Source organism: Monodelphis domestica, chromosome 2 (genome assembly GCF_027887165.1).
Source record: "Monodelphis domestica isolate mMonDom1 chromosome 2, mMonDom1.pri, whole genome shotgun sequence".
Taxonomy (NCBI): Eukaryota; Metazoa; Chordata; class Mammalia; order Didelphimorphia; family Didelphidae; genus Monodelphis; species Monodelphis domestica.
Genome location: NC_077228.1, coordinates 223,500,708 through 223,526,554, shown reverse-complemented (window position 1 = coordinate 223,526,554; position 25,847 = coordinate 223,500,708). Strand labels below are relative to the sequence as shown.

At 35.8% G+C, this 25,847-nt stretch overlaps 1 protein-coding gene across 2 annotated transcripts in view; it reads right to left on the bottom strand.

Annotated features, from left to right (window-relative positions):
• The window catches only part of LOC100029119 (ABC-type organic anion transporter ABCA8), a 157,044-nt gene extending 137,090 nt beyond the window's left edge, over positions 1 to 19,954 (bottom strand). The window contains exons 1-3 of one of the 2 annotated variants that reach the window (XM_056817239.1): positions 19,742 to 19,954; positions 16,010 to 16,111; positions 14,427 to 14,631 (exon numbers count right to left, since the gene is read on the bottom strand). In XM_056817239.1, coding sequence (XP_056673217.1) covers positions 14,427 to 14,631; positions 16,010 to 16,105 — 301 coding nt within the window. In that variant the 5' untranslated portion in view covers positions 16,106 to 16,111; positions 19,742 to 19,954. The remainder of the gene's footprint in view (positions 1 to 14,426; positions 14,632 to 16,009; positions 16,112 to 19,741) is intronic. The other variant, XM_056817238.1, reaches the window with a different exon arrangement.
• Positions 19,955 to 25,847: the final 5,893 nt, after the last annotated feature.

Here is a 25,847-nt window from a genome sequence, read left to right as displayed (position 1 = left end):
AAATACATCACCAATTCCTATTGAAAACACTGGAAAGTGTAGGAATAGAAGGATCTTTCCTAAAAATACTAAACAGAATATATTTAAAACCATAAGCCAACATCATCTGCAATGGGGATTAACTAGATGCATTCCCAATAAAATCAGGAGTGAAACAAGGATGCTCCTTATCACCTTTATTATTCAACATTGTACTAGAAACACTAGCAGTAGCAATTGGAGAAGAAAAAGAAATTGAGGGTATTAAAATTGGCAATGAGACCAAGCTATCACTCTTTGTGGATGACATAATGGTCTACGTAATGAATCCTAGAGAATCAACTAAAAAGCTAGTGGAAATAATCAACAACTTTAGCAAAGTTGCAGGATACAAAATAAACCCACATAAGTCATTAGCATTTCTATATATCTCCAACACATCTCAGCAACAGGAATTAGAAAGAGAAATTCCATTCAAAATCACCTTAGACAATATAAAATCCTTAGGAATCTATCTGCCGAGGCAAACACAGGATCTATATGAACACAACTACAAAACACTTTCTACATGACTATAGATGTGAGCAATTGGAAAAACATTAACTGCTCATGGGTAGGACAAGCTGATATAATAAAAATGACCATCCTACCCAAACTTATCTATTTAGTGCCATACTCTTTGAACTTCCAAAAAACTTTTTAACTGAACTAGAAAAAAAAAAAACATTACAAAGTTTAATTGGAAGAACAAAAGATCAAGGATATCCAGGGAAGTGATAAAAACAAAATACAAAGGAAGATGGCCTTGTAGTCCCAGATTTCAAACTATACTATAAATCTGTGGTTATCAAAACAATTTGTTACTCGCTAAGAGACAGAAAGGAGGATCAGTGGAATAGATTTGAGGTAAGTGATCTTAGTAAGACAGTGTATGACAAACCCAAAGATCCCAGTTTTGGGGACAAAAATCCACTATTTGATTAAAACTGCTGGGAAAATTGGAAGGCAATGTGGGAGAGATTAGGTTGGGATCAACACCTCACACCCTACACCAAGATAAACTCAGAATGGGTGAATGACTTGAATGTAAAGAAGTAAAGAATAAGTAAATTGTGAGAACACAGAATAGTATATATGTCAGACCTTTGGGAAGGGAAAGATTTTAAAACTAAGCATGACTTAGAAAGAGCCACAAAAATATAAAATAAATAATTTTCACTACATCAAATTAAAAAGGTTTTGTATAAACAAAACCAATATAAATAAAATCAGAAGGGAAGCAACAAATTGGGAAACAATCTTCATTACAAAAACCTCTGACAAAGGTTTAATCACTCAAATCTACAAAGAGCTAAATCAATTGTACAACAAATCAAGCCATTCTCCAATTGATAAATGGTCAAGGGACATGATTAGGCAGTTTTCAGCCAAAGAAATCAAATCTATTAATAAGCATATAAAAAAGTGTTCTAAATCTCTGATAATCAGAGAGCTGCAAATCAAAACAACTCTGAGGTATCACCTCACACCTAGCAGATTGGCTAACATAACAGCTATGGAAAGTAATGAATGTTGGAGGGGATGTGGCAAAGTCGGGACATTAATTCATTGCTGGTAGGGTTGTGAATTGATCCAACCATTCTGGAGGGCAATTTGGAACTATGCCCAAAGGGTGCTAAAAGACTGCCTACTTTTTGACCCAGCCATAGCACTTCTGGGTTTGTACCCCAAAGAGATAATAAGGAAAAAGACATGTACAAGAATATCCATAGCTAGGGTCTTTGTGGTGGCAAAAGTACTGGAAAATTAGGGGATGTCCTTTAATTGGGGAATGGCTGAACAAATTGTAGTATATGTTAGTGATGGAATACCATTGTGCTCAAAGGAATAATAAAGTGGAGGAATTCCATGGGGACTGGAACAACATCCAGGAAGTGATGCAGAGTGAGAGGAGCAGAACAAGGAAAACATTGTACACAGAGACTGATGCAGTGTGGTACAATCAAGCATAATGGACTTCCTTATTAGGGTCAATGCAATGTCCCTGAACAGCCTGCAGGAATCTATGAGAAAAGACACTATCCACAAGCAGAAGACAAGTGGGGGGAACAAAAACACCAAAGAAAGGAAACTGCCTGACTACAGGGGCCAAGGGTATATGATTGGGGATGTGGACTCTAAATGAACATCCTAGAGTAAATACCAACATGGAGGTGGTTTTGAATCAAGGACACATGCGATACCCAGTGGAATTGCGTGTTGACTATGGGTGGGGTGGTGGGAGGGGAGGGAGGAAAAGAAAATAACTTTTGTATTCAATGAATAATGTTTGAAATTGAACAAATAAAAATAAAGTTTAAAATTTAAAAAAGAATAATTAAAAATTTTATCTAACTGAGACAAAAGTATGATGTAAACATATCTATGACTATAAGAATAGGGGTGAGGGGTGAGGTGAGGAGCAAGAGCTAACAAACTTTTCTGGTTTGTTATAGAAAGGTTTTCCATTTTCTCTAGAGATTTTCTTGGCTCAGTATAGAGCATGTGATAGGAGATGTGATTTAGCCTTGAAATTCTTTTGGTTTGTGAGTATAGAGATGAATATGATTTGATTTCTTTAAGGATTTCCTACGTGGAAAATCCTTCCAATGATGGAGATCGACCAATCAATATTATTAAGTAACTGTTATGTGCTAGGTACTGGGCATACACATTTTTAAAAATGGAATCAGGTGCAGAGGCAATATGGAGGAGAAGGTACTAGGAGCCATTTGATTTCAAACAAATTAACCTCCAAATAAGTTTGACATAACACCTCAAAATGAATTCTGGAGTAGTAAAACACAAAAGGATTGGATTAAAAAAATTATTTTTAGGCCAAGACAACTTAGAAGATTGGCAATAGAGGCCTGTCATAACTGGGTTAGTGTAGAGCATAATGCTCCATGACTTGACACACTTTTGCAAGTCAGTACAAGCCTTGGAAGTAATTTTTTTTTAAATTTATAGGAGAGATTTATTTGAAGAAATATTACAACATATAAAAACTACATAAAGTATTAATTTCCACTTGCATAAGTGGTAGATTATTTAATACAATGCATAATAAAAACAGATTTAAAAATCCAGAATCAGTTGCAAGGACTTTCAGAACCTTCAGCAACAGATGGTAAGGGGACCTGGAAAACTGGTCAAAAAGGAGATCACAGGGGTCCCTTTGTTGGCTCTAGTTGCAGAACTCTGTTGTATTGCCCATACTCAGATTCAGGCCACAGTACCAGCATGAGAACTAGTGCACACACTACTACCTGTGACCAGAGTGGAGAGTAAGACCTTGGTCACAGTTTCAGTTTAGAAAAAGGATGCTTGCAGTTTGTTATAGATCAGAGCACAGGCTGGGATAGTATTGGGCACATCTCTCTTTAGATCATAATATATTGGGAGAACAGATCTCCAGAACTAACTCTGAAAGCAGTTTTACCAAGAACCTGAACAGTGCTCCCTTCACCACAGGAATGGAACCCAATTTTAACAGTTTTTTAAAGTTAAAGGCAAGAAAAAGTCTGGAAAAGGAGAAAACAATAACAAAGAAACTCAATATAGAAAATCATCTTGTAATAGGGAAGGAAAAAACACAAACTCACAAGATGACAACAAAGTCAATACTGTAGTGTCTAAAGTTTCCAAGAAAAATATGAATTAAAGTCCTGAAAGAATTATTGGAGGGACTCAAAAAGGACTTTAAAAATCAAATGAAAGATATAGAAGAAAAAATTGTTAAAGAAATGAGAGTGATGAAATGAGTTGACAAAAGTTGACAAAAAGAGTAGACAGTAAATGAGACATAAAAATAATAAAGAAAATAATACCTAAAAACAGAATAGACCAATTGATTAAAAAAAAGACACAAAAATCTACCAAAAAGAATTCTTCATAAAGCAGAATTGATCAAATGGAAAAAAAAATAAATGAAGAGAAGGACTTCTTAAAAGGCAAAATTGGTCATATGGGAAATATATATATATATATATATATATATATATATATAAATACTCTGAGGAAAAGTGCTCAATAAAAAGGAGAATTGCCTAGTGTAAAAGAAAGTTCAGAAGCTTACTGAAGGAAGAAATGTTTTAAAAATAGCAAGTAGAAACTAATGACAAGAGAAGCATAAAAAATAAACAGAAAAGAGAAATCAAAAGACACTCAACAAGGTTTTTGGGAAGATAATACAACTCCTAAGAACTTTGTCATAATTAGGACAGTTAGAAGAAGTCCACATAATCAGAGGGAAAAGTTATGAGTTGAATATGAGGGACTGATATCTAAAAAAAATAAAATTAAGGCATGATAAAGAGGAATGCACTGGGATACGGTAGAAGAGAGGAAAAGAACAGGATAAATTGTCTCACAGAAGAGGTAAGAAAGTTTTTCTAGTGGAAGGGAGTACTTGAACTTTACTCTCATCAGAATTAGCTCAAAGAGGGAAGAGCATATGTACTCAGTTGAATATAGAAATCTATCTTACTCAACAGTAAATTAAGTCAAGGAGTAAGAAAAGGGGAGCTGATTGAACCGATAGAAAACTGGGGGAGGCAGTGGTTAGAAGCTAACATCTTTGATAATTGACAGGATAAAAGGAAAGAGAATAGGATAAATGGGGGGAATAGGATGGAGGGTAATCATAATAGTGGGAAAACTGAGTTTTTCTAATAAAAGCCTCATTTTTCATATACATAGAGAAATAAGTCAAATGTATAAGAATACAAATCATTCTCCAACTGATAAATGGTCAAAAGATCCGAAGAGACAGTTCTCAAAGTAATTAAAGCTATCTATTATCATGTGAAAAATATTTTAAATCACTATCATTTATTTATTTATTTGTTTATTTATTTATTTATCCATTTTTAAACCCTTACCTTCTGTCTTGGAGTCAATACTGTGTATTGGCTCCAAGGCAGAAGAGTGGTAAGGGCTAGGCAATGGGGGTCAAGTGACTTGCCCAGGGTCACACAGCTGGGAAGTGGCTGAGGCCAGATTTGAACCTAGGACCTCCCATCTCTAGGCCTGTCTCTCAATCCACAGAGCCACCCAGTTGCCCCCCATCACTATTATTTAGAGAAAGGCAAATTAAAACAATCCTGAGGCACTACAAGCTGGCTATTATGACAGAAAATGAAAATTACAAATCTTGGAGAGCATTTGGGAAAATTGAGAGAGTAATGTACAGTTGGAAGAGTTGTGAAAGGAATTTGGATCTATGTCCAAAGGACTTTCAAATCATGTATACACTTTGACCCAGTAATGCCATTATTAGGTCTATATGTCAAGGAGATTTTAAAAAATAGAAAAAGGACCCACCCATATGTACAAAAATATAGCAGCAGACTTCCGGGTAATCATGGCTGCAATCTAGACGCCACACGCTTCCTCTCCCTGGCACCGAACGAAATAGATTACATCAAAGGAGCATAAAAATCACCTTTGGAGGAACAGAAGGACACCCCAGTACTCCCCAGTACTCCACAGAGGCGAAGGTATGTGGGGTTTGAACATTTCCACACTATAATAAGATGGAGGAAAAGCTTGCACAGAAACGTGAACTGAGCCACTCTAACCCCCCCCCCACATCCCCCACCAAAACAGAGTGAGCTACCAGACTGCTCACTGGGACAGCGAGTGAGTAGGGAACGTCTCTGTCTGGGGGGGCACTCCAGGGTCCTTGGGATCTGGGGACTGCCAGGAAAAAAAGTCTCAGGGCGGTTTCACGGGAGAATCCGGCGCTGATCAGGGGGGTCAGCGGAGCTGTACTTGGAGCTGTTGTGCTGAACATCTGGGCAGAGCTAAACACCAGGGGCAGACCACGCACTGATTATCTGGGCGGAGCTGAACACCTGGGCAGTTTGGCTGTGATCAGGGCCCCAGAGCTCTAAGAAACCTTGGAGACTGGGAAAAATTAGTCTGAGGCAACCTAAATTCACAGAAAACCCGCCCATACCACCCAGATGCCAGACCAAAAAGGAAAGGGGAATAAAACCACCAAAGGGATGGCTCACATGGCCCAAAATCAAGCCTCCAGGAAGAAAGGGAAAAAGGTGACTATTGAAAACTTTTATGGTGGAAGTACCCAAGGAAAAGAAGAGAATGAGGAGGAAATCCAAAAAAAAAAAAAATCAGAACATGCCTCCCAAAATGGAAACTATCAACAAGCTCTGGAAGATCTCAAACTGGAGCTTACCCAAAAGATGGAAACCTGGAAAGAAAAATGGGAGAAAGAGATCAGCAGTCTGACAGATAAGACTGCTCAATTGGAAAAAGAGCTCGAAGCATCCAATAGAAGGGCAGACAAAGCTGAAAAGCAAAACCAGTCCCTAATGACCAGAATCAAGCAACTCGAAGAAAGAGAGATGATGAAACAGCAAGAATCAATAAAGCAAACCCAAAAAATTAATGAATTAGAAAAAACATAAAATATCTCACTGAGAAGGTCACCGATCTCGAAAACAGAGGGAGAAGAGAAAACCCCCGAATTATCAGTCTCCCAGAAAAACCAGAGATAAACAATAAACTCGATATTATTCTACAGGAGATTATAAAAGAAAATTGCCCCCACGTTCTGGAGCAAGGGGGCAAAATAGAAATAGAAAGGATTCATAGAACACCTTCTATACTAAATCTCCAAAAGATAATCCCTAGGAATGTAATTGCCAAATTCAAGAGCTTCCAAGAAAAGGAGAAAATCCTACAAGAAGCCAAGAAGAGGAGCTTCAGATATAAGGGGGCTCCCATAAGGATCACACACGACTTAGCGGCTAACACACTAAGAGACCACAAAGCATGGAACACGATATTTAGAAAGGCAAGAGAGCTGGGTCTCCAACCAAGAATCAACTACCCAGCAAAACTGACTATATACTTCCAGGTGAAAGTATGGGCATTCAACAAAATAGAAGATTTCCAAGCATTTGCTAAGAAAAGACCAGAGCTCTGTGGAAAGTTCGATATCCAAGCACAGAAAGCAAGAGAAACATGAAAAGGTAAATATGAAAGAAAGGGAAAAGGAGATAAATCTTATCTTTTTCTTTAAGTCAAACTCTCTTCTATCAGGACTACATTTACATCAAATTATATATATTAATATGTGGGGAAAATGTTTTGTGTAACTCTCAAAAATTGTAGCATCACAAGAGTAGTAAGAAGAAACATGCATAGGGAAAGATTGGGTCATTAAGAAGATTTGGGAAAAGTGGGGGGCAAAGAAAAGAAAAGGGAGGGGGGAACCGTCGATAATACTAAGACTTACTTCACGAAATAGGGTGGGACTTAATAGAATAATCTTTCCCATATAAAGATACACATGGGAAGGGGAGGGGAAGAACTCTCATATGAGGAGAGGAAGAGAGCGTGAAGTAGAATTACTTAAACCTTACTCTCAGTGAAATTAAATCTGAGAGGGAAGATCATCTAGATCCAGTGGGATCCTGAATTCTATCTTATCCATTAGGGCAAGAAAGAAAGGGAAATTAAGGGGGGGGGAGGGAGCATAAAAAGGGAGGGAAGAGGAAGGGGGGAGGGGAAGGGAGCACAAAAAGTGAGGGGCTAGAAAGGGAAGCATCTCAAGGGAGGGGGAGGGAACTAGGGGGACTGACCTAAAGCAAATCACTGGTTCAAAAGGAGATAGCTAAAGAAGAAAGGTCAGAACTAGGGGAAGGTATCAAAATGCCAGCGAATCCACAAATGACAATCATAACTTTGACCGTGAATGGGATGAATTCATCCATAAAACGTAGACAAATAGCAGATTGGATTAGAACCCCAAACCCTACCATTTGTTGTCTTCAAGAAACACATATGAGGCGGGTTGACACTCACAAGGTTAGAATTAGAGGTTGGAGTAAGACCTTTTGGGCCTCAACTGATAGAAAGAAGGCAGGAGTTGCAATCATGATATCTGACAAAGCCAAATCACAAATAGACCTCATCAAAAGGGATAGGGAAAGTAAATATATTCTGATAAAGGGAGTATAGACAATGAAGAAATATAACTAATCAACATGTATGCACCAAATCGTATAGCATCCAAATTTTTAATAGAGAAACTAGGAGAATTGAAGGAGGATATAGACAGGAAAACCATATTAGTGGGAGACTTGAACCAACCATTATCAAATTTAGATAAATCAAACCAAAAAATAAACAAGAAAGAGGTAAAAGAGGTGAATCAAATTTTAGAAAAATTAGAGTTAATAGACATATGGAGAAAAATAAATAGGGACAAAAAGGAATACACCTTCTTTTCAGCACCACATGGCACATTCACAAAAATAGATCATACACCAGGTCACAGAAACATGGCACTCAAATGCAGAAAAGCAGAAATAATAAATGCAGCCTTTTCAGATCACAAGGCAATAAAAATATTGATTGGTAAGGGTACATGGAGAGCCAAATCAAAAATTAATTGGAAATTAAATAATATGATACTCCAAAATCGGATAGTTAGAGAAGAAATCATAGAAACAATTAATAATTTCGTTGAAGAAAATGACAAATGCAAGACATCCTTTCAAACCTTATGGGATGCAGCCAAGGCAGTACTTAGAGGAAAATTCATATCCCTGAGGGCATATATTAACAAATTAGGGAGGACAGAGATCAAGGAATTGGAAATGCAAAATTAAAAACTTGAGAACGAACAAATTAAAACCCCTCAGAAGAAAACCAAACTAGAGATCCTAAAAATTAAGGGAGAAATTAATAAAATCGAAAGTGACAGAACTATTGATTTAATAAATAAGACTAGAAGCTGGTACTTTGAAAAAACAGACAAAATAGACAAAGTACTGGTTAATCTAATTAAAAAAAGGAAAGAAGAAAGGCAAATTAACAGCATCAAGGATGAAAAGGGGGATCTCACCTCCAATGAAGAGGAAATTAAGGCAATCATTAAAAACTACTTTGCCCAACTATATGGTAATAAATATACCAACCTAGGTGATATGGATGAATATTTACAAAAATACAAATTGCCTAGACTAAGAGAAGAAGAAATGGATTTCTTAAATAATCCCATATCAGAAACAGAAATCCAACAGGCCATCAAAGAACTTCCTATGAAAAAATCCCCAGGGCCTGACGGATTCACCAGTGAATTCTATCAAACATTCAAAGAACAGCTAACTCCAATACTATACAAACTATTTGACATAATAAGCAAAGAGGGAGTTCTACCAAACTCCTTTTATAACACAAACATGGTACTAATTCCAAAACCAGGCAGGCCAAAAACAGAGAAAGGAAATTATAGACCAATCTCCCTAATGAATATAGATGCAAAAATCTTAAATAGGATACTAGCAAAAAGACTCCAGCAAGTCATCAGAAGGGTCATCCCCCATGATCAAGTAGGATTTATACCAGGGATGCAGGGCTGGTTCAATATTAGGAAAACTATCCACATAATTGACCACATCAACAAGGAAACCAACAAGAACCACATGATTATCTCAATAGATGCAGAAAAAGCCTTCAATAAAAACTCCCATTCCTACTAAAAACACTAGAAAGCATAGGAATAGAAGGGTCATTCCTAAAAATAATAAACAGTATATATCTAAAACCATCAACTAATATCATCTGCAATGGGGATAAACTAAATCCATTCCCATTAAGATCAGGAGTGAAACAAGGATGCCTATTATCACCTCTATTATTTGACATTGTATTAGAAACACTAGCAGTAGCAATTAGAGAAGAAAAAGAAATTGAAGGCATTAAAATAGGCAAGGAGGAGACCAAATTATTGCTCTTTGCAGATGACATGATGGTCTACTTAAAGAATCCTAGAGATTCAACCAAAAAGCTAATTAAAATAATCAACAACTTTAGCAAAGTTGCAGGATACAAAATAAACCCACATAAGTCATCAGCATTTCTATATAATTCCAACACAGCTCAGCAGCAAGAACTAGAAAGAGAAATCCCATTCAAAATTACCTTAGATAAAATAAAATATTTAGGAATCTATCTCCCGAGACAAACACAGGATCTATATGAACACAACTACAAAACACTTTCCACACAACTAAAACTAGACTTGAACAATTGGAAGAACATTAACTGCTCATGGGTAGGATGAACCAATATAATAAAAATGACCATCCTACCCAAACTCATCTATATATTTAGTGCCATACCCATGGAACTTCCAAATTTTTTTTTTACTGATTTAGAAAAAACTATAACAAAGTTCATTTGGAAGAACAAAAGACCAAGGATATCCAGGGAAACAATGAGAAAAAATACAAAGGAAGGGGGACTTGCATTCCCAGATCTCAGACTATATTATAAAGTAGCGGTCATCAAAACAATTTGGTACTGGCTAAGAGAAAGAAAGGAGGATCAGTAGAATAGATTGGGGGCAAGCAACCTCAGCAAGACAGTATATGACAAACCCAAAGATCCCAGCTTTTGGGACAAAAATCCACTATTTCATAAAACTGCTGGGAAAATTGGAGGACAGTGTGGGAAAGATTAGGTTTAGATCAACACCTCACTCCCTACACCAAGATAAATTCAAAATGGGTGAATGACTTGAACATAAAGAAGGAAACTATAAGAAAATTAGGCGAACACAGAATAGTATACATGTCAGACCTTTGGGAAGGAAACACTTCAAAACCAAGCAAGAATTAGAAGGAGTTACAAAATGCAAAATAAATAATCTGGAATACATCAAATTAAAAAGCTTTTGTACAAACAAAACCAATGTAACCAAAATCTGAAGGGTAGAAACAAATTGGGAAACAATCTTCATAAAAACCTCTGACAAAGATTTAATTACTCAAATTTACAAAGAACTAAATCAATTGTACAAAAAATCAAGCCATTCTCCAATTGGCAAATGGGCAAAGGACATGAACAGGCAGTTCTCAGCCAAAGAAATCAAAAATATTAATAAGCACATGAAAAAGTGCTCTACATCTCTTATAATCAGAGAGATGCAAATCAAAACAACTCTGAGGTACCACCTCACACCTAGCAGATTGGCTAACATGACAGCTATGGAAAGCAATGAATGCTGGAGGGGATGTGGCAACGTGGGGACATTAATTCATTGTTGGTGGAGTTGTGAATTGATCCAACCATTCTGGAGGGCAATTTGGAACTATGCCCAAAGGGTGATAAAAGACTGTCTGCCCTTTGATCCAGCTATAGCACTGCTGGGTTTGTACCCCAAGGAGATAATAAGGAAAAAGACTTTTACAAGAATATTCATAGCTGCACTCTTTGTGGTGGCCAAAAATTGGAAAAAGAGGGGATGCCCATCAATTGGGGAATGGCTGAACAAACTGTGGTATATGTTGGTAATGGAATACTATTGTGCTAAAAGGAATAATAAAGTAGAGGAATTCCATGGAGACTGGAACAACCTCCAGGAAGTGATGCAGAGCAAAAGGACCAGAACCAGGAAAACATTGTACACAGAGACTTATACATTGTGGTACAATCGAAGGTGATGGACTTCTCCATTAGTGTCAATGCAATGTCCCTGAACAATATGCAGGGATCTAAAAAACACTATCCACAAGCAGAGGATAAACTGTGGGAGTAAAAACACCGATGAAAAGCAACTGCTTGACTACAGGGGTTGAGGGAATATGACTGAGGAGAGACTCTAAATGAATACTCTAATGCAAATACCAACAACAGGGAGATGGTTTTGAGTCAAGAACACATGTGATAACCAGTGGAATCTTACGTAGGCTATGGGAGAGGGAAAGGTGGTGGGAGGGGGGGAGGGGAGGAAAAGAAAATGATCTTTTTTCCAGTGAATAATGTTTGGAAATGACCAAATAAAATAATGTTTAAAATTTACAAAAAAAAATTGAAATTCAACCAAAAAAAAAAGAAAGGCTGGAAACTTTTCATTTTACTAATAAATACTTATACATTAAAAAAAATATAGCAGCTCTTTTTGTGGTAGTAAAAAATTGGAAAGTGAGAATAATACCCATCTACTGAGGAATGACTAAGTAAATTGTAATATATGATTGCAATGGAATATTATTGTGATATAAGAAATAACGAGGACAAGGATTTCAGAAAAACTTGGAAAGACTTAAATGAACTAAATGTAGTAAAAGTAAGCAGAACCAGGAGAACATTGTACACAGCAACATTAATACTGTATAATAAACAACTTTAAATAACAACTATCCCGAGCAATCTAATGATCTAAGATAACCCCAAAGGACATGATAAAAAAGGCAACCTGTTTCCAGAGAAAGAACTGATAAAGTCTGAATCCAAACCAAGGCACACTATATTTCATTTTCTTTCATCATTGTTTTGTTTGTTTTCTTCCACAAAAGAATTAATATGGAAAAATGTTGTACATGATTGAACATATAAAATTTATATCAGATTGCTTACCATCTTAGCAAAATGGGTGGAGAGGGAGCAAGGGAGAGAATTTGAAAGTCAATTTTTTTTAAAGTTAAAAATTGATTTTACATATAAATGGGGGAAATAAAAAGTATTATCAAATATAAAAAATGGAGTTAATCCTTGTTCTCTTAGGAATGCCTAAAATATATAAGTACAGGATAAATACAAAATAACACCCAATCAGTTGAGGGATAATAACATTGAGGGTAATCAAGAAAAAAACTTTCACCTTGAACTGAAGGTACACATTCTAAGGAGGAGAAATGAATTCAAATCTAGCCTTGGACACTTCCAAGATGTATGACCCTGGTCAAGTCACTTGACCATAATTGCCTTACCACTCTTCTGCCTTGGAACTGATTGTTAGTATTGATTTTAGACAAAAGGTAGGAGTTAAAGAAAGAAATGAAAGTGAGAATGAAATTATTCCAGATAGAAACAATAGAGGAGAAATATGGTATATCATATATGGGGAACAAAAAGTAAGCCATTTTGGGGAGACACCAATGAGAGAATTGGGGACAGATATATCTGTAACTAACAGTCTCAGTGTACTGATTGGCACACTGAAAATTCAAAAGATTTGCCTTTTCATAGTAACAGATAAGTACTGAAATTAAGATGTTAAGAACAAGAACTTAAGTCTTCCTTTCCTGTCTATTTCACAACAGTGACTTCCGTATCAGGGAGTATGATTATTAAGATGAGTAGGAAAGAGTTCTAATTCTACTTCTTGTAGAATTGTTAGAATCCTCTTTCCCTATTAGGAATGAGTTTAGACTCATCCTAACATCTGTTAATTTCAGAAAGAAATAAGAGTTCATTCTTTAAATTGAACCCTTTTCTATATGAGACATAGACATAATCCACAGAATATTTATTAAATGTATACAACAATAAACACACTCTATTAAGAATGTTAAATTATGGCAAAATTTTGGAAAATAGGGGGGTGTCTATCAATTGGGGAATGGCTGAACAGATTGTGGTATATGTTGGTGATGGAATACTATTGTGCTCAAAGGAATAATAAACTGGAGGAATTCCACGTGAACTGGAACAACCTCCAGGAAGTGATGCAGAGTGAGAGGAGCAGAACCAGGAGAACATTTTACACAGAGACTGATACACTGTGGTACAATCAAATGTAATGGACTTCTCTATAAACAGCAGTGCAATGATCCAGGACAATACAGAGGAATTCATGAGAAAGAAAACTATCCACATCCAGATTAGAAAAATGTATGATCGAATAGTGCGATAGGGATGTGATTAAGGTTTTGATGTTAAAAAATCACTCTACTACAAATATTAATAACATAGAAATATATTTTGAACAATGATATATGTATAACCCAGTGGAAGTGCTTCTCTGCTTTGGGAGGGGGGAACATGAATCATGTAACCATGGAAATACATTCTAAATAAAATGAAAAATGAAATAAAAATAAAAAAATAAAGTGTTTGGGACTTACTTAAAAAAATATTCAACTAGGGAGCAGCTAGGTGGCTCAGTGAATTGAGAGCCAGAGACCAAGAGGTCCTGGGTTCAAATCTCACCACAGACTTCCAAGCTTTAGGTGCCTGGATAAGTCACCGGCCTAGTGATTTTGCCTAGGCATTACCACTCTTCTGCTTTGGAACCAATACAAAGTATTGATACTAAGACAGAAGGTAAAGTGTTGTTTTTTTTTTTAAGACTGTTAAACTATTTTGAAGACTTGAAACATTAAGTCTGCTGAGCCCCTTTCTGCCTAATATGGTTATAGGAAAATAGCCTTTCTGCAATTGTGGATCTTCTGAAATGAGACCGCAAGAAAATTGAGGAAACAACACATTTTAAGTGTTGGTCTAACTTATTTGTACATTATAACATTTAAAACACTAAGCAGTTAACTCATCTATATATTAAAACTCAAATTAAGTATTTTTATTTTTATAACAAAAAAGGATAATAATAACAAATATTTGCTCTGAGCTGGTAGAGAACACACCTTTCATAAAGGGAGCCAAAGCGATTTTTTCCATTATCTGTTGAGTTATGCTGGTGACTGGCATATATTTAATCCGAAAGTCAGGATAACTAAATTTGTCTAGGCTTCCCAGATCTACTGGAGGTCTTCCAGGAATCTGGATCTCTGTAGTGTGCATTCGAAACAGTAACAGCAGCAGGCATAGACCCAATGACAGAAGCCATTCCTATTTAACACAAGGGAAAAACAATTGAGAATGTGGTCACTGGTTAGGCTATTCTCATTAAGCTCCTATTCCATTTAAAAATCCCCTTGTGTGTTTGACTCAGGACTAGCCTCTTGTGATTTTTTATTAAGAAATAGACAACAATTATTATTCCACCAAGCTCATATTTCTTAGACAGACATATAAGACAAGATGGGGAGAGCATAAGGGGAAGACATAATATGGTTTTCCCATAAAAAATAAGACCAACAAATAGTAAAGAAATAATGATTTAATGTACCATTTTAAAGTTCATGAAGGAATTTCCTCTAGCATATAAAATTAAAAGATATGTTTTAGAAAACTTGAGTTCTATTCACCATTCATTTTCCTGCTTGTTTCCAGTTCCCAACATTCTTTCCTGTGGCTCCTTTAAAATATATATTTTCCTGAGGACTGATAGAATAATCATAATTTCAATGAATTTAATTGAGAATGAGTGAGGATGTCTGTCCCTCAAGTGTCCTAAAAATTAGGTATTTGACAATAAACTCTGAGTGGACAGGATTAAAGATTATTTGGATGATCCATTTTCAGGACCAGTTTATATCACTTTGTATACTGATTCATTCATTGTAACTTAGGGAATCCCACACATTTGGCAATTTGGAAACTCAACAGAGTGCTACAGATCTTGGACCTAAATGTACTGTTTTATCTAGGTAAAGAAACCCATCCAAATGAGTTTTTCCATTTCTGCAAATAGTACTTTTATTATCCTTCTAACTTAATCATCTTAATCATAATGGACCAGTTGAATGAGAGCAACAGAGATAAGATAAATATTTGGCTATTTAAACATTAAGCTTTGTGTTGGTTACTAGTAGTTTTTATTGTTGCATACCCAGAAATTCTGAGTCTATGGTAAGCAGAATGGTTTTGTGTGATTTCTGTGAATTGATGACTTGGGGAGGTGTTATTTTTATTTCATTTGGGAAAAAAAAAGATTTATTTCTCAGGGAGTGAATTTCCCTTTTTCAATGAACCTTTTATTTGAAACTTTTCCTTATTCTAGAACATTTTCAAGCATGCATAGCACAATATTAAACCAGCTTGTAGGTTCAATATAAAATGAGTACTTAAATAGCAGTACAAAATGAAGAAAGGCATGAATATTACCCGGGAGTTATATCTTCCTTTACCAAATGTGAAGACATAACTTTGTTGCTTTTTGTTTCATTTTGCTTTAAAAGATAAATTTAGTTTTTTCAATAATTCCACATTTTTTCTCTCCCACCTCCCCTTTTCCATGGTACCAAAAAATAGAACCAAAATCTTTGGAACAAATATGGAATTAAGTAAAACAAAACCATACAATGTTCTGGGCTTTTAATCATACCAATAAACTCTCTCTTTTCATCCTCCATTTTTTAAGCACATTCTTACATAGAAGGGCTTGAGTTTGTTGGCAAATACTTGTCTCTCTTTTAATCATTTTGACCTGTTTGTTAGGAGAGAAAACAATGTTAGCATTGTGGCATATGCATGTATATATACATACATACATACATACATACATATATATATATATGTTCAGTCATTTCAGTTGTGTCCAACTCTTCATGAGCATATTTGGGAATTTTTAGGCAAGGATATTAGAATGATTTGCCATTTCATTTTCTGGCTCATTTTATAGATGAGGAAACTAGACTAACAGGATAAAATTACTTTCCCAGGGTCCCACAGTTAATATGTTTCTGAAGCCAGATTTGAACTCAGGAATATGAGTTTTTTTTAACTCCAAGCTCAGTATTCCATTTACTGAGCCACCTAGCTTTCCACCCCACTCCCACCATCTGCCAAAAGATAGTAGGGGTTTAATAAGTATTTGTCCCCCATATCTCCCATTTTGATTTTGGAAATATGAGAAAACTCTTTATTAGTCTCTGGGAAAAAGAATTTATCATCTCCCCTTTTATCACCCTTTTGGCTACTCATACTATCTACTCTCAGAACGAATGCTCTTTAAGAAGAAAATATTATCTAGTAATACCTTCAAGGAATTGTTTAGTGTAATTACTTTTTGAGGTTCTTAATATGTCCTAGAAAGGAAATTTCAACTGACTTAAGAAAAGAGATTAATTTAAGAGGAATGACATTTACTGCCCTTGTTTCACTGAATAACTAATGATATTCCCTGAACATCAGTTGGCACTGATGGTAGAAGGCTAACATTTAATATTTAACTTATTTTTCAGTAAACCAATACAGCCAGGCCAGGAAGTAAAAGAACTATTTTGTTCTGAAAAAGTTCATTATGAATCAAATCAGCAAACATTTCCTAAGCACCTAACAATTCTTGCCCTCACAGAGCTTATATGCTATATTTCTCAATGTCTCCCCTGTGAATACACAAGGAGAATACATTTGAATGGATATCAAAATCATGCACTAGCCTCTTACCTCACTTATCACTGCCCTCCCTAGAAGCAACCTCAAGAAGTTTCTGCTCTCCCTGACCCACTCCTTCATGTGGTAGTGTACTGGGGACTCTTTTCTAAAGAAGCCCAAGGCCTAAAGTCTTTCTTAGAGATGTTCCCCTGCTCATACACACCTCTAAACTTTTTAGATTTCTTAGGGTGGTAAAATTTTTAGGTACCTAGTAGAGAGGAATTGAACTGTCTTACTTATGTTCAAGTGTCAGGCAATTCCAATCACATTGAACAGTCTACAAAAATGCTTGGGATTTGGACTGGATAGGAAAGAATAAAATTATGGAGGGATGTTTTGGTTCTTTGAGCAGGATATCTTATGCTCTGCCATTTAACAATGCTTGATACCTTCTACATCATGCATCATCCCTCCGAATTAATCTCCAGATACCTCAAACTTGGTGTCCTGTAGACATTTAAAATATATAGTAAAAAACTGAAATAATTGTCTTCCCTGTCCCATTCCTCACCTCTTTATAACATTCCTTTTATTTTTAAGTGTGACTCCATCCTTCTAAATACCCATACTGGTCACTATATATGTCTTCTGATACTCTTTCTTATCTGATGTCTCTTTCTTATCTCAGTAACCATTTTTTCCCAATCTCTTCCAATACTGCCACCATTTTGGTGAAGACCTTCATCACCTCATGCCTAGGCTGTTATAATAACCCACCTATTGTTCTGCCTATTACAACTCTCTCAACTTCAGCCCATCCTTCATTTTGTTGTCAAATTCATTTTTCTAAAGTGAGTGACACTGTCTTTCCTTCCCACCTCTACTCAATGACCTCCAGTGGCTCTCTATCACTTTCAAGATCAAATGAAAAGTCCATTGTTTGTCATTCAAAGCCCTTCATTACCTGTTTCTCACCTCTATACCTATCCATCTTGCATTTTATATTTCCAGCTAAAATGCTGTATTCTATAGGAAACCTTTCCCAATTCTTATTAATTCTAGTTTCTACTGTAATCTGTCATATATCCTAAACATAGCTTGTTTGTCTACAGCTGTTTGCATATTGTCTTTCCCATTAGTTATGATCTCATTGAGAGCAGGTTGACATATAGTCTGTTTATTGATTGGCTGATTAATTTAAAGCAATAGTAAAATTAATTTTGGTAGAAGAGAAAAGAATGAGAATGATTGAAATTTTTTTGAAAAATGTCATTTACAGACCAAATAAAAGTGACTTTCTTCTTTAAAAATAAGTAGAAAAAACTTGAATATGTGATTTCATCCATATAGGGAACTCCTATTTTGTAAACCCTCTGTGCCCAAACAGAACTGATTTGTTACAACTCACTGTTGGGGTGCTGGGAGCAATGGAAGGTAAAGTGATTTGACCCTTGGTGATATAACTAGCATTTTCCGAGGAAGGATAAAGTGAATAATCACTATGGCACTTTTGCATAGAGTTTAGAACATATAAGTACATATTTGGTTACTCATAAAATTTATATTTCTGGTTTACTTGATTTTAAAGAATAGCTTATTCATAAAATAATTACAAATATTTGGTTCAATCTACTTTTAAGTGTTTGACATTTTTCTTACTCATGTAGCTACAAGCTACTGAATTTAGAAGATTTTTGCACTTCCTAATTTGAGGCCAGTTTATGAGAACTAGGCAAAAGGTTGAGAACAAAATCACATCCTTTATGAAGTGGCCACATGGTAAAATAGGAAGAATGGTAGATATGGAAACAGAGGACCTGAGTTTCAGTGTTGACTCTGTGACCTATATGACCCTGGACAAATCAAATCCTTCTCTTAGGTCTCAGTCTCTTCTGTGAAATTAGAAAGTTGAACTAGATAATCACTTAGGTCTACACGGTTGCTCTTAACTTATGACCCTATAATCCCAAATTAGCTAATAGAATTGCAATAGATGACACATTTTAACTGGGTTTTTTTCTCCTTAATGGAAACTCCCTAAGCAAAATCTCACAGTCCTCTAAATCATGTTAACAACAACAAAGGCAAATTAAATTAAATTCTGATGAAGAAAAATTGTCTTCTGGAAATAATAAACTTGTTTTTTAAAAAAAGCCTAATCATTTCCCTTTCAAGCAGTTTTTTTTAACCAAAGAGTAAATTTCTTGTCTCTAAATTTCTATAATTTGAGATAAAGAAACACATACAATAAAAATATTTATCACCATTCTCTGGCAGAAAAAATCTCTTTCAAGAAGTCAAATGAATTCTCTCAAATTCAGAAAATGAAAAAAGTAAGAAAAAGTAAATAAGCAAATTATTCAAATATTTGCGAATGTGTCAGAAATGAAACAGAAATTTAAAAGTAATTTAAGACTAAATTTCAAAAATTATTTCTCCTAGATCATGCTACAATCATTTTTCTCTGGATCCTCAATAGTCTCCAAATTTAATTTTTTCTCGTGAATGATAGAAATCTCCCAATTCCATAATTCTTTAAGATTTTTTTGACTATATATAAAATAGACAGAACTTTGGAAACATGAATTACTAATACATATACTATCCCTCCATATTTCCCTGAACAGATGTAGCTGAATACCACTTGTCACTTCATATATTTATGATATGTCTGCTACTACACTGAGAGAGGAGTTGATGCATTACATAAAACAAAAAGAAGAAACAGATATTAACTTACAGTCAGGAAAGCTGAAACAAGGAATCTAAATGAATTATTAATTCATTGTCTCTCCATGTCCAAGAGAACAGTTCAAAATGCTCTACAGTCCCTTTTAAGTGAAGTTTTCAGTGTTTCCTATTTTCAACAATTCCTATTCAAATCAGTTTTGAAGAAGGTTAAGGCAGTCAGGTCACTGAAGGTCAGTCAACCAGAATGCCAAAATGCATGAATCATCATATCCTGTTTTCCATTCATTCTCTACTATTCAGTGGAGAGAGACAACAGTTCTAGATATTTAGCTGTCCATTTATTCTGGAAGGAGTAATCTTATGAAGACGAATTCCATGATCTTCCTCTGGTTCTGCTTCCTGGAATAAAAGAGAAATGACCAAATTCAAATATTTCAAAGGAAAAAAAAAGATCCATTAAGAAGGATGATCACAAAGTGGTCTTTAGACAGGAAAAATGTAAATAGCCAAGTCAAAGAACACATTGAAATGGAAGACAGGAAAATGAGAAGCGGGGAGGGGAGCCCCAATGTCAAGACAAATAATTACTGATGTGAGAGGTTTTCAACTGAAGGTATCAGCCTCATTTTAAGAAAAATGTTCTAAATCATAATATTAATAGCTGGCCTTTTATGGTGTTTTAAGCTTTATAAAGTGTTTTATGGATATATTTCATTTTCACAAAAACCCTGAAAGATATTGGGGAGGGGGGAATCGATGAAATGGGAAAGGCACAGAACCAGGAGAATAATTTTAAACAATTGACAAATCCCCCCTTCTGGAGGAAATCTTTTCAGACCCCTTAAGTCTACTTCCCTTCTACTGTTAATTATTTTATCCTGAATATTATTTATTTGGGCATAGATTAGATTGTGAGTTCCTGAAGAGCAGAGGTTTCTTTTTTTTTCTTTTATATTCCATTTTCTACTGTTTTCCTTCTTCTTTTTCTACTATTTCTTTCTTCAAAAATCTTTCTTTGAAATCTCCTATTTTATAGATGGCAAAATAGACTAAGAAAGGTGATAGTTTCCAAAGTTCAACAACTAATAAATAGTAAATAAGGTAAGCAGAATTCAGTCCCAGATTTTATGATTCCTTACTCCAGGGCTCATTCATTGTTCTGTGGCCTTCTTTTTTTTTGTTCTTATTTAATTTATTTATTTTTGAAAACATAAATTTCCTATATGTTTATTTTTCTTCATATCCACATAATAGATCTTGTTCACAAGTATCTGAATCCCTCTCCACCCTCTCACATCACATAGAATAACATCAAGGAGGCGAACATGTTCATATAAATTAATTCTTTCATGTTTGATTTTTCTGTTCACTTTCTGGAGATAATATTCTCAGTTTATTCTTCCAGTATTAATTCTATAATAGTATATAATGTTCTCCTGGTTCTACTCATTTCACTGTTCATTATCTTATATATTTTTCCAAGTTTTTTTTAATCAATCCATTCATTGTTTCTTATGGGAGGTATCAGACCTAAATGACCTGGAGCCTGGCTAAACCACTTCAGTTGACTTTATGGCATTATCACTAGGTGTCCCAATGCCAGTAATTGCCTCTATAACCTAGACAGGAACTATAATTAACTTCCTCTGGACCCAAAGGGAAGTTTCTCTTTCAAGCCTTGTTATTAATTATAGGTGTTTTGGCTACTGTGAGCATATCTGGTGCATTAAGGCAAGGATAAAGTATTACAATTGGAACATGTATATATATATATATATATATATATATATATATATATATAAAGAGAGAGAGAGAGAGAGAGAGAGAGAGAGAGAGAGAGAGAGAGAGAGAGAGGAGAGAGAGAGAGAGAGAGAGAGAGAGAGAGAGAGGAAGAGAGAGAGAGAGAGAGAGAGAGAGAGAGAGAAGAGAGGAGGAGAGAGAGAGAGGAGAGAGAGAGAGAGAGAGAGGAGAGAGAGAGAGAGAGAGAGAGGAGAGAGAGAGAGAGAGAGAGAGAGAGAGAGAGAGAGAGAGAGAGAGAGAGAGAGAGAGAGAGAGAGAGAGAGAGAGAGAGAGAGAGAGAGAGAGAGAGAGAGAGAGAGAGAGAGAGAGAGAGGAGAGAGAGAGAGAGAGAGAGAGAGAGAGAGAGAGAGAGAAGAGAGAGAGAGAGGGAGAGACGAGAGAGAGAGAGAGAGAGACGATTACTCATAGCCATAAGCATGGGTTAGGGTTACGGTTAGAACTAGAGAAATGAAGACTAAAACAACTCTGCAATATCACCTCACACCAACAACAAAAGGGCAAAGTGACAAATGTTAGAGTGCATGTGCAGGTCATTTAGGTCTGATATTGGAATGAAAATGAGAGAATCATAAGATATTCAAGAGGTAATTAAAGCTTTACCTTAGCCATAACATGGAAATGATTCTTAACAGGGATACAGCACATTGCTTGTGTAGAAATGTGACTGATCAGCAGGGCAGGATATGGTTATTTAAGAAGCCTTGGCATAGCCAATAAGTTTTGAAAGGTCCCTATGCCATGTAGATGGGCCCTTTAATGCTCCCAGGTAACCATCAAGTCTTGTCATCATATCCTTTGGCCACCAGAAAGCTGAATTATTGGTTAGCTTCTTGAGCCTTAGTACCCTGGGCTCATCAAACCATTAAGGCATTCCTTGCCTTTTAAGTAAAGAATTAACATAACAAATATGGCAGAAGGTGTGTATGTGTGTGAAATCAGGTAGATATTAATCCTATCACATCTGAATCTTTGATAGCAAAGCCTGAAAGTCTTCTAAAGAATCTCCTACTATTTAAATGTACTTAGAACCATTCCTGGACAACTGAAATGTTGGGGTTGAGAAGGGTAGCCTGGCATAGCTTGACAAAATGAAAAAGAAGTGGAAGGAGCTAAATTAAAAATATTTTTTTTTAAAAAAACAACACAAACAAGTTTTAAAATGGTCCCCCTGAAGGAATGAGCAAACATGGACGATAAAGATCAATAATCTTAGTGAGTGGGATAAAAAAAGAACAGGCACCCATGCCACTCACTCAAAATAAAAGAATATCTAGAGCCAGAAAATGAAAGAAAAGCAGTTATTTATTTCTTTTCCTCATGAGAAAGGCAGATGCCCTAATGGCAAATACAATGCTTGGGTACACAACCAGACATTTTATAGGTTACTAACACAAGGCTCCCAGATTCTCTCGCCAGGTCAGCCCGTGCCTAGGGTCTGAACTTCTGAGCACTGTATTCTATTTGTTATTTATTATTAGAATGTATTGAACAATCTAGTCACAAGTATTCTAACTTGGTTCAGGGTAAGATGAGGTACAGAGAAAGTGTTACTTTAATATTCTTTTTTTTTATATTTTATTTGATCATTTCCAAGCATTATTCATTAAAGACATAGATCATTTTCTTTTCCTCCCCCCCACATCCATAGCCGACACGTAAATCCACTGGGCATTACATGTTTTCTTGATTTGAACCCATTGCTATGTTGATAATATTTGCATTAGAGTGTTCATTTAGAGTCTCTCCTCTGTCATGTCCCCTCAACCGCTGTATTCAGGCAGTTGCTTTTCCTCAGTGTTTCTACTCCGATATTTTATCCTATGCTTATAAATAGTGTTTTTTTCTCCTAGATCCCTGCAAATTGTTCAGGGACATTACACCGCCATTAATGGAGAAGTCCATTACGTTCGATTATACCACAGTGTATTAGTCTCTGTGTACAATGTTCTCCTGGTTCTGCTCCTCTCGCTCTGCATCACTTCCTGGAGGTTGTTCCAGTCTCCATGGAACTCCTCCACTTTATTATTCCTTTTAGCACAATAGTATTCCATCACCAACATATACCACAATTTGCTCAGCCATTCCCCAATTGAAGGGCATCCCCTCGTTCTCCAGTTTTTGGCCACCACAAAGAGCGCAGCTATGAATATTTTTGTACAAATCTTTTTGTCCATTATCTCTTTGGGGTACAGACCCAGCAGTGCTATGGCTGGATCAAAGGGTAGATATTCTTTTGTCACCCTTTGAGCATAGTTCCAAATTGCCCTCCAAAATGGTTGGATCAGTTCACAACTCCACCAGCAATGAATCAATGTCCCTACTTTGCCACATCCCATCCAGCATTCATTACTTTCCTTTGCTGTTATGTTAGCCAATCTGCTAGGTGTGAGGTGATACCTCAGAGTTGTTTTGATTTGCATCTCTCTGATTATAAGAGATTTAGAACACTTCTTCATGTGCTTGTTAATAGTTTTGATTTCTTTATCTGAGAACTGCCTATCCATGTCCCTTGTCCATTTATCAATTGGAGAATGGCTTGATTTTTTGTACAGTTGACTTAGCTCTTTATAAATTTGAGTAATTAAACCTTTGTCAGAGGTTTCTATGAAGATTTTTTCCCAGGTTGTTGTTTTCCTTCTGATTTTTGTTATATTGGTTTTGTTTGTGCAAAAGCTTTTTAATTTGATGTAGTCAAAATTATTTATTTTACATTTTGTGATTCTTTCTATGTCTTGCTTGGTTTTAAAGTTTTTCCCCTCCCAAAGGTCTGACATGTATACTATTCTGTGTTTACCCAATTTACTTATGGTTTCCTTCTTTATGTTTAAGTCTTTCACCCATTTTGAATTTATCTTGGTGTAGGGTGTGAGGTGTTGATCTATTCCTAGTCTCTCCCACACTGTCTTCCAATTTTCCCAACAGTTTTTATTGAATAGTGCATTTTTGTCCCAAAAGCTGGGATCTTTGGGTTTATCTTATACTGTCTTGCTGAGGTCGCTTTCCCCCAGTCTGATCTTCCTTTCTGTTTCTTAGCCAGTACCAAATTGTTTTGATGACTGCTGCTTTGTAATATAGTTTAAGGTCTGGGACTGAAAGGCCCCCATCATATGTGTTTTTTTCATTATTTCCCTGGATATCCTTGATCTTTTGTTATTCCAAATGAACTTTGTTATCAGTGAAGAAGTATTTTGGTAGTTCCATGGGTATGGCACTAAATAGATAAATAAGTTTGGGTAGGATGGTCATTTTTATTATAATGGCTCGTCCTATCCATGAGCAGTTAATGTTTTTCCAATTGCTCAAGTCTAGTTTTAGTTGTGTGGAGAGTGTTTTGTAGTTGTGTTCATATAGTTGCTGTGTTTGTCTCAGGAGGTAGATTCCTAGGTATTTTATTTTGTCTAAGGTGATTTTGAATGGGATTTCTCTTTCTAGTTCTTGCTGCTGAGCTGTGTTGGAGATATATAGAAAAGCTGATGATTTATGTGGGTTTATTTTGTATCCTGCAACTTTGCTAAAGTTGTTGATTATTTCAATTAGCTTTTTGGTTGAATCTCTAAGATTCTTTAAGTAGACCATCATGTCATCTGCAAAGAGTGATAACTTGGTCTCCTCCTTGCCTATTTTGATGCCTTCAATTTCTTTTTCTTCTCTAATTGCTACTGCTAGTGTTTCTAGTACAATGTCAAATAGTAGAGGTGATAATAGGCATCCTTGTTTCACTCCTGATCTTATTGGGAATGCGTCTAGTTTATCCCCATTGCAGATGATATTAGTTGATGGTTTTAGATATATACTGTTTATTATTTTTAGGAATGACCTTTCTATTCCTCTGCTTTCTAGTGTTTTTAATAGGAATGGGTGTTGTATTTTATCAAAGGCTTTTTCTGCATCTATTGAGATAATCATGTGGTTCTTGCTGGTTTGCTTGTTGATGTGGTCAATTATGTGGATGGTTTTCCTAATATTGAACAAGCCCTGCATCCCTGGTATAAATCCTACTTAATCATGGTGGATGATCCTTCTGATCACTTGCTGGAGTCTTTTTGCTAGTATCCTATTTAAGTTTTTGCATCTATATTCATTAGGGAGATTGGTCTATAGTTTTCTTTCTCTGTTTTTGACCTGCCTGGTTTTGGAATAAGTACCATGTTTGTGTCGTAAAAGGAGTTTGGTAGAACTCCCTCTTTGCTTATTATGTCAAATCGTTTGTATAATATTGGGATTAACTGTTCTCTGAATGTTTGATAGAATTCACTGGTGAATCCATCAGGCCCTGGGGATTTTTTCTTAGGAAGTTCTTTGATGGCTTGTTGGATTTCATTTTCTGATATGGGGTTATTTAAGAATTCTATTTC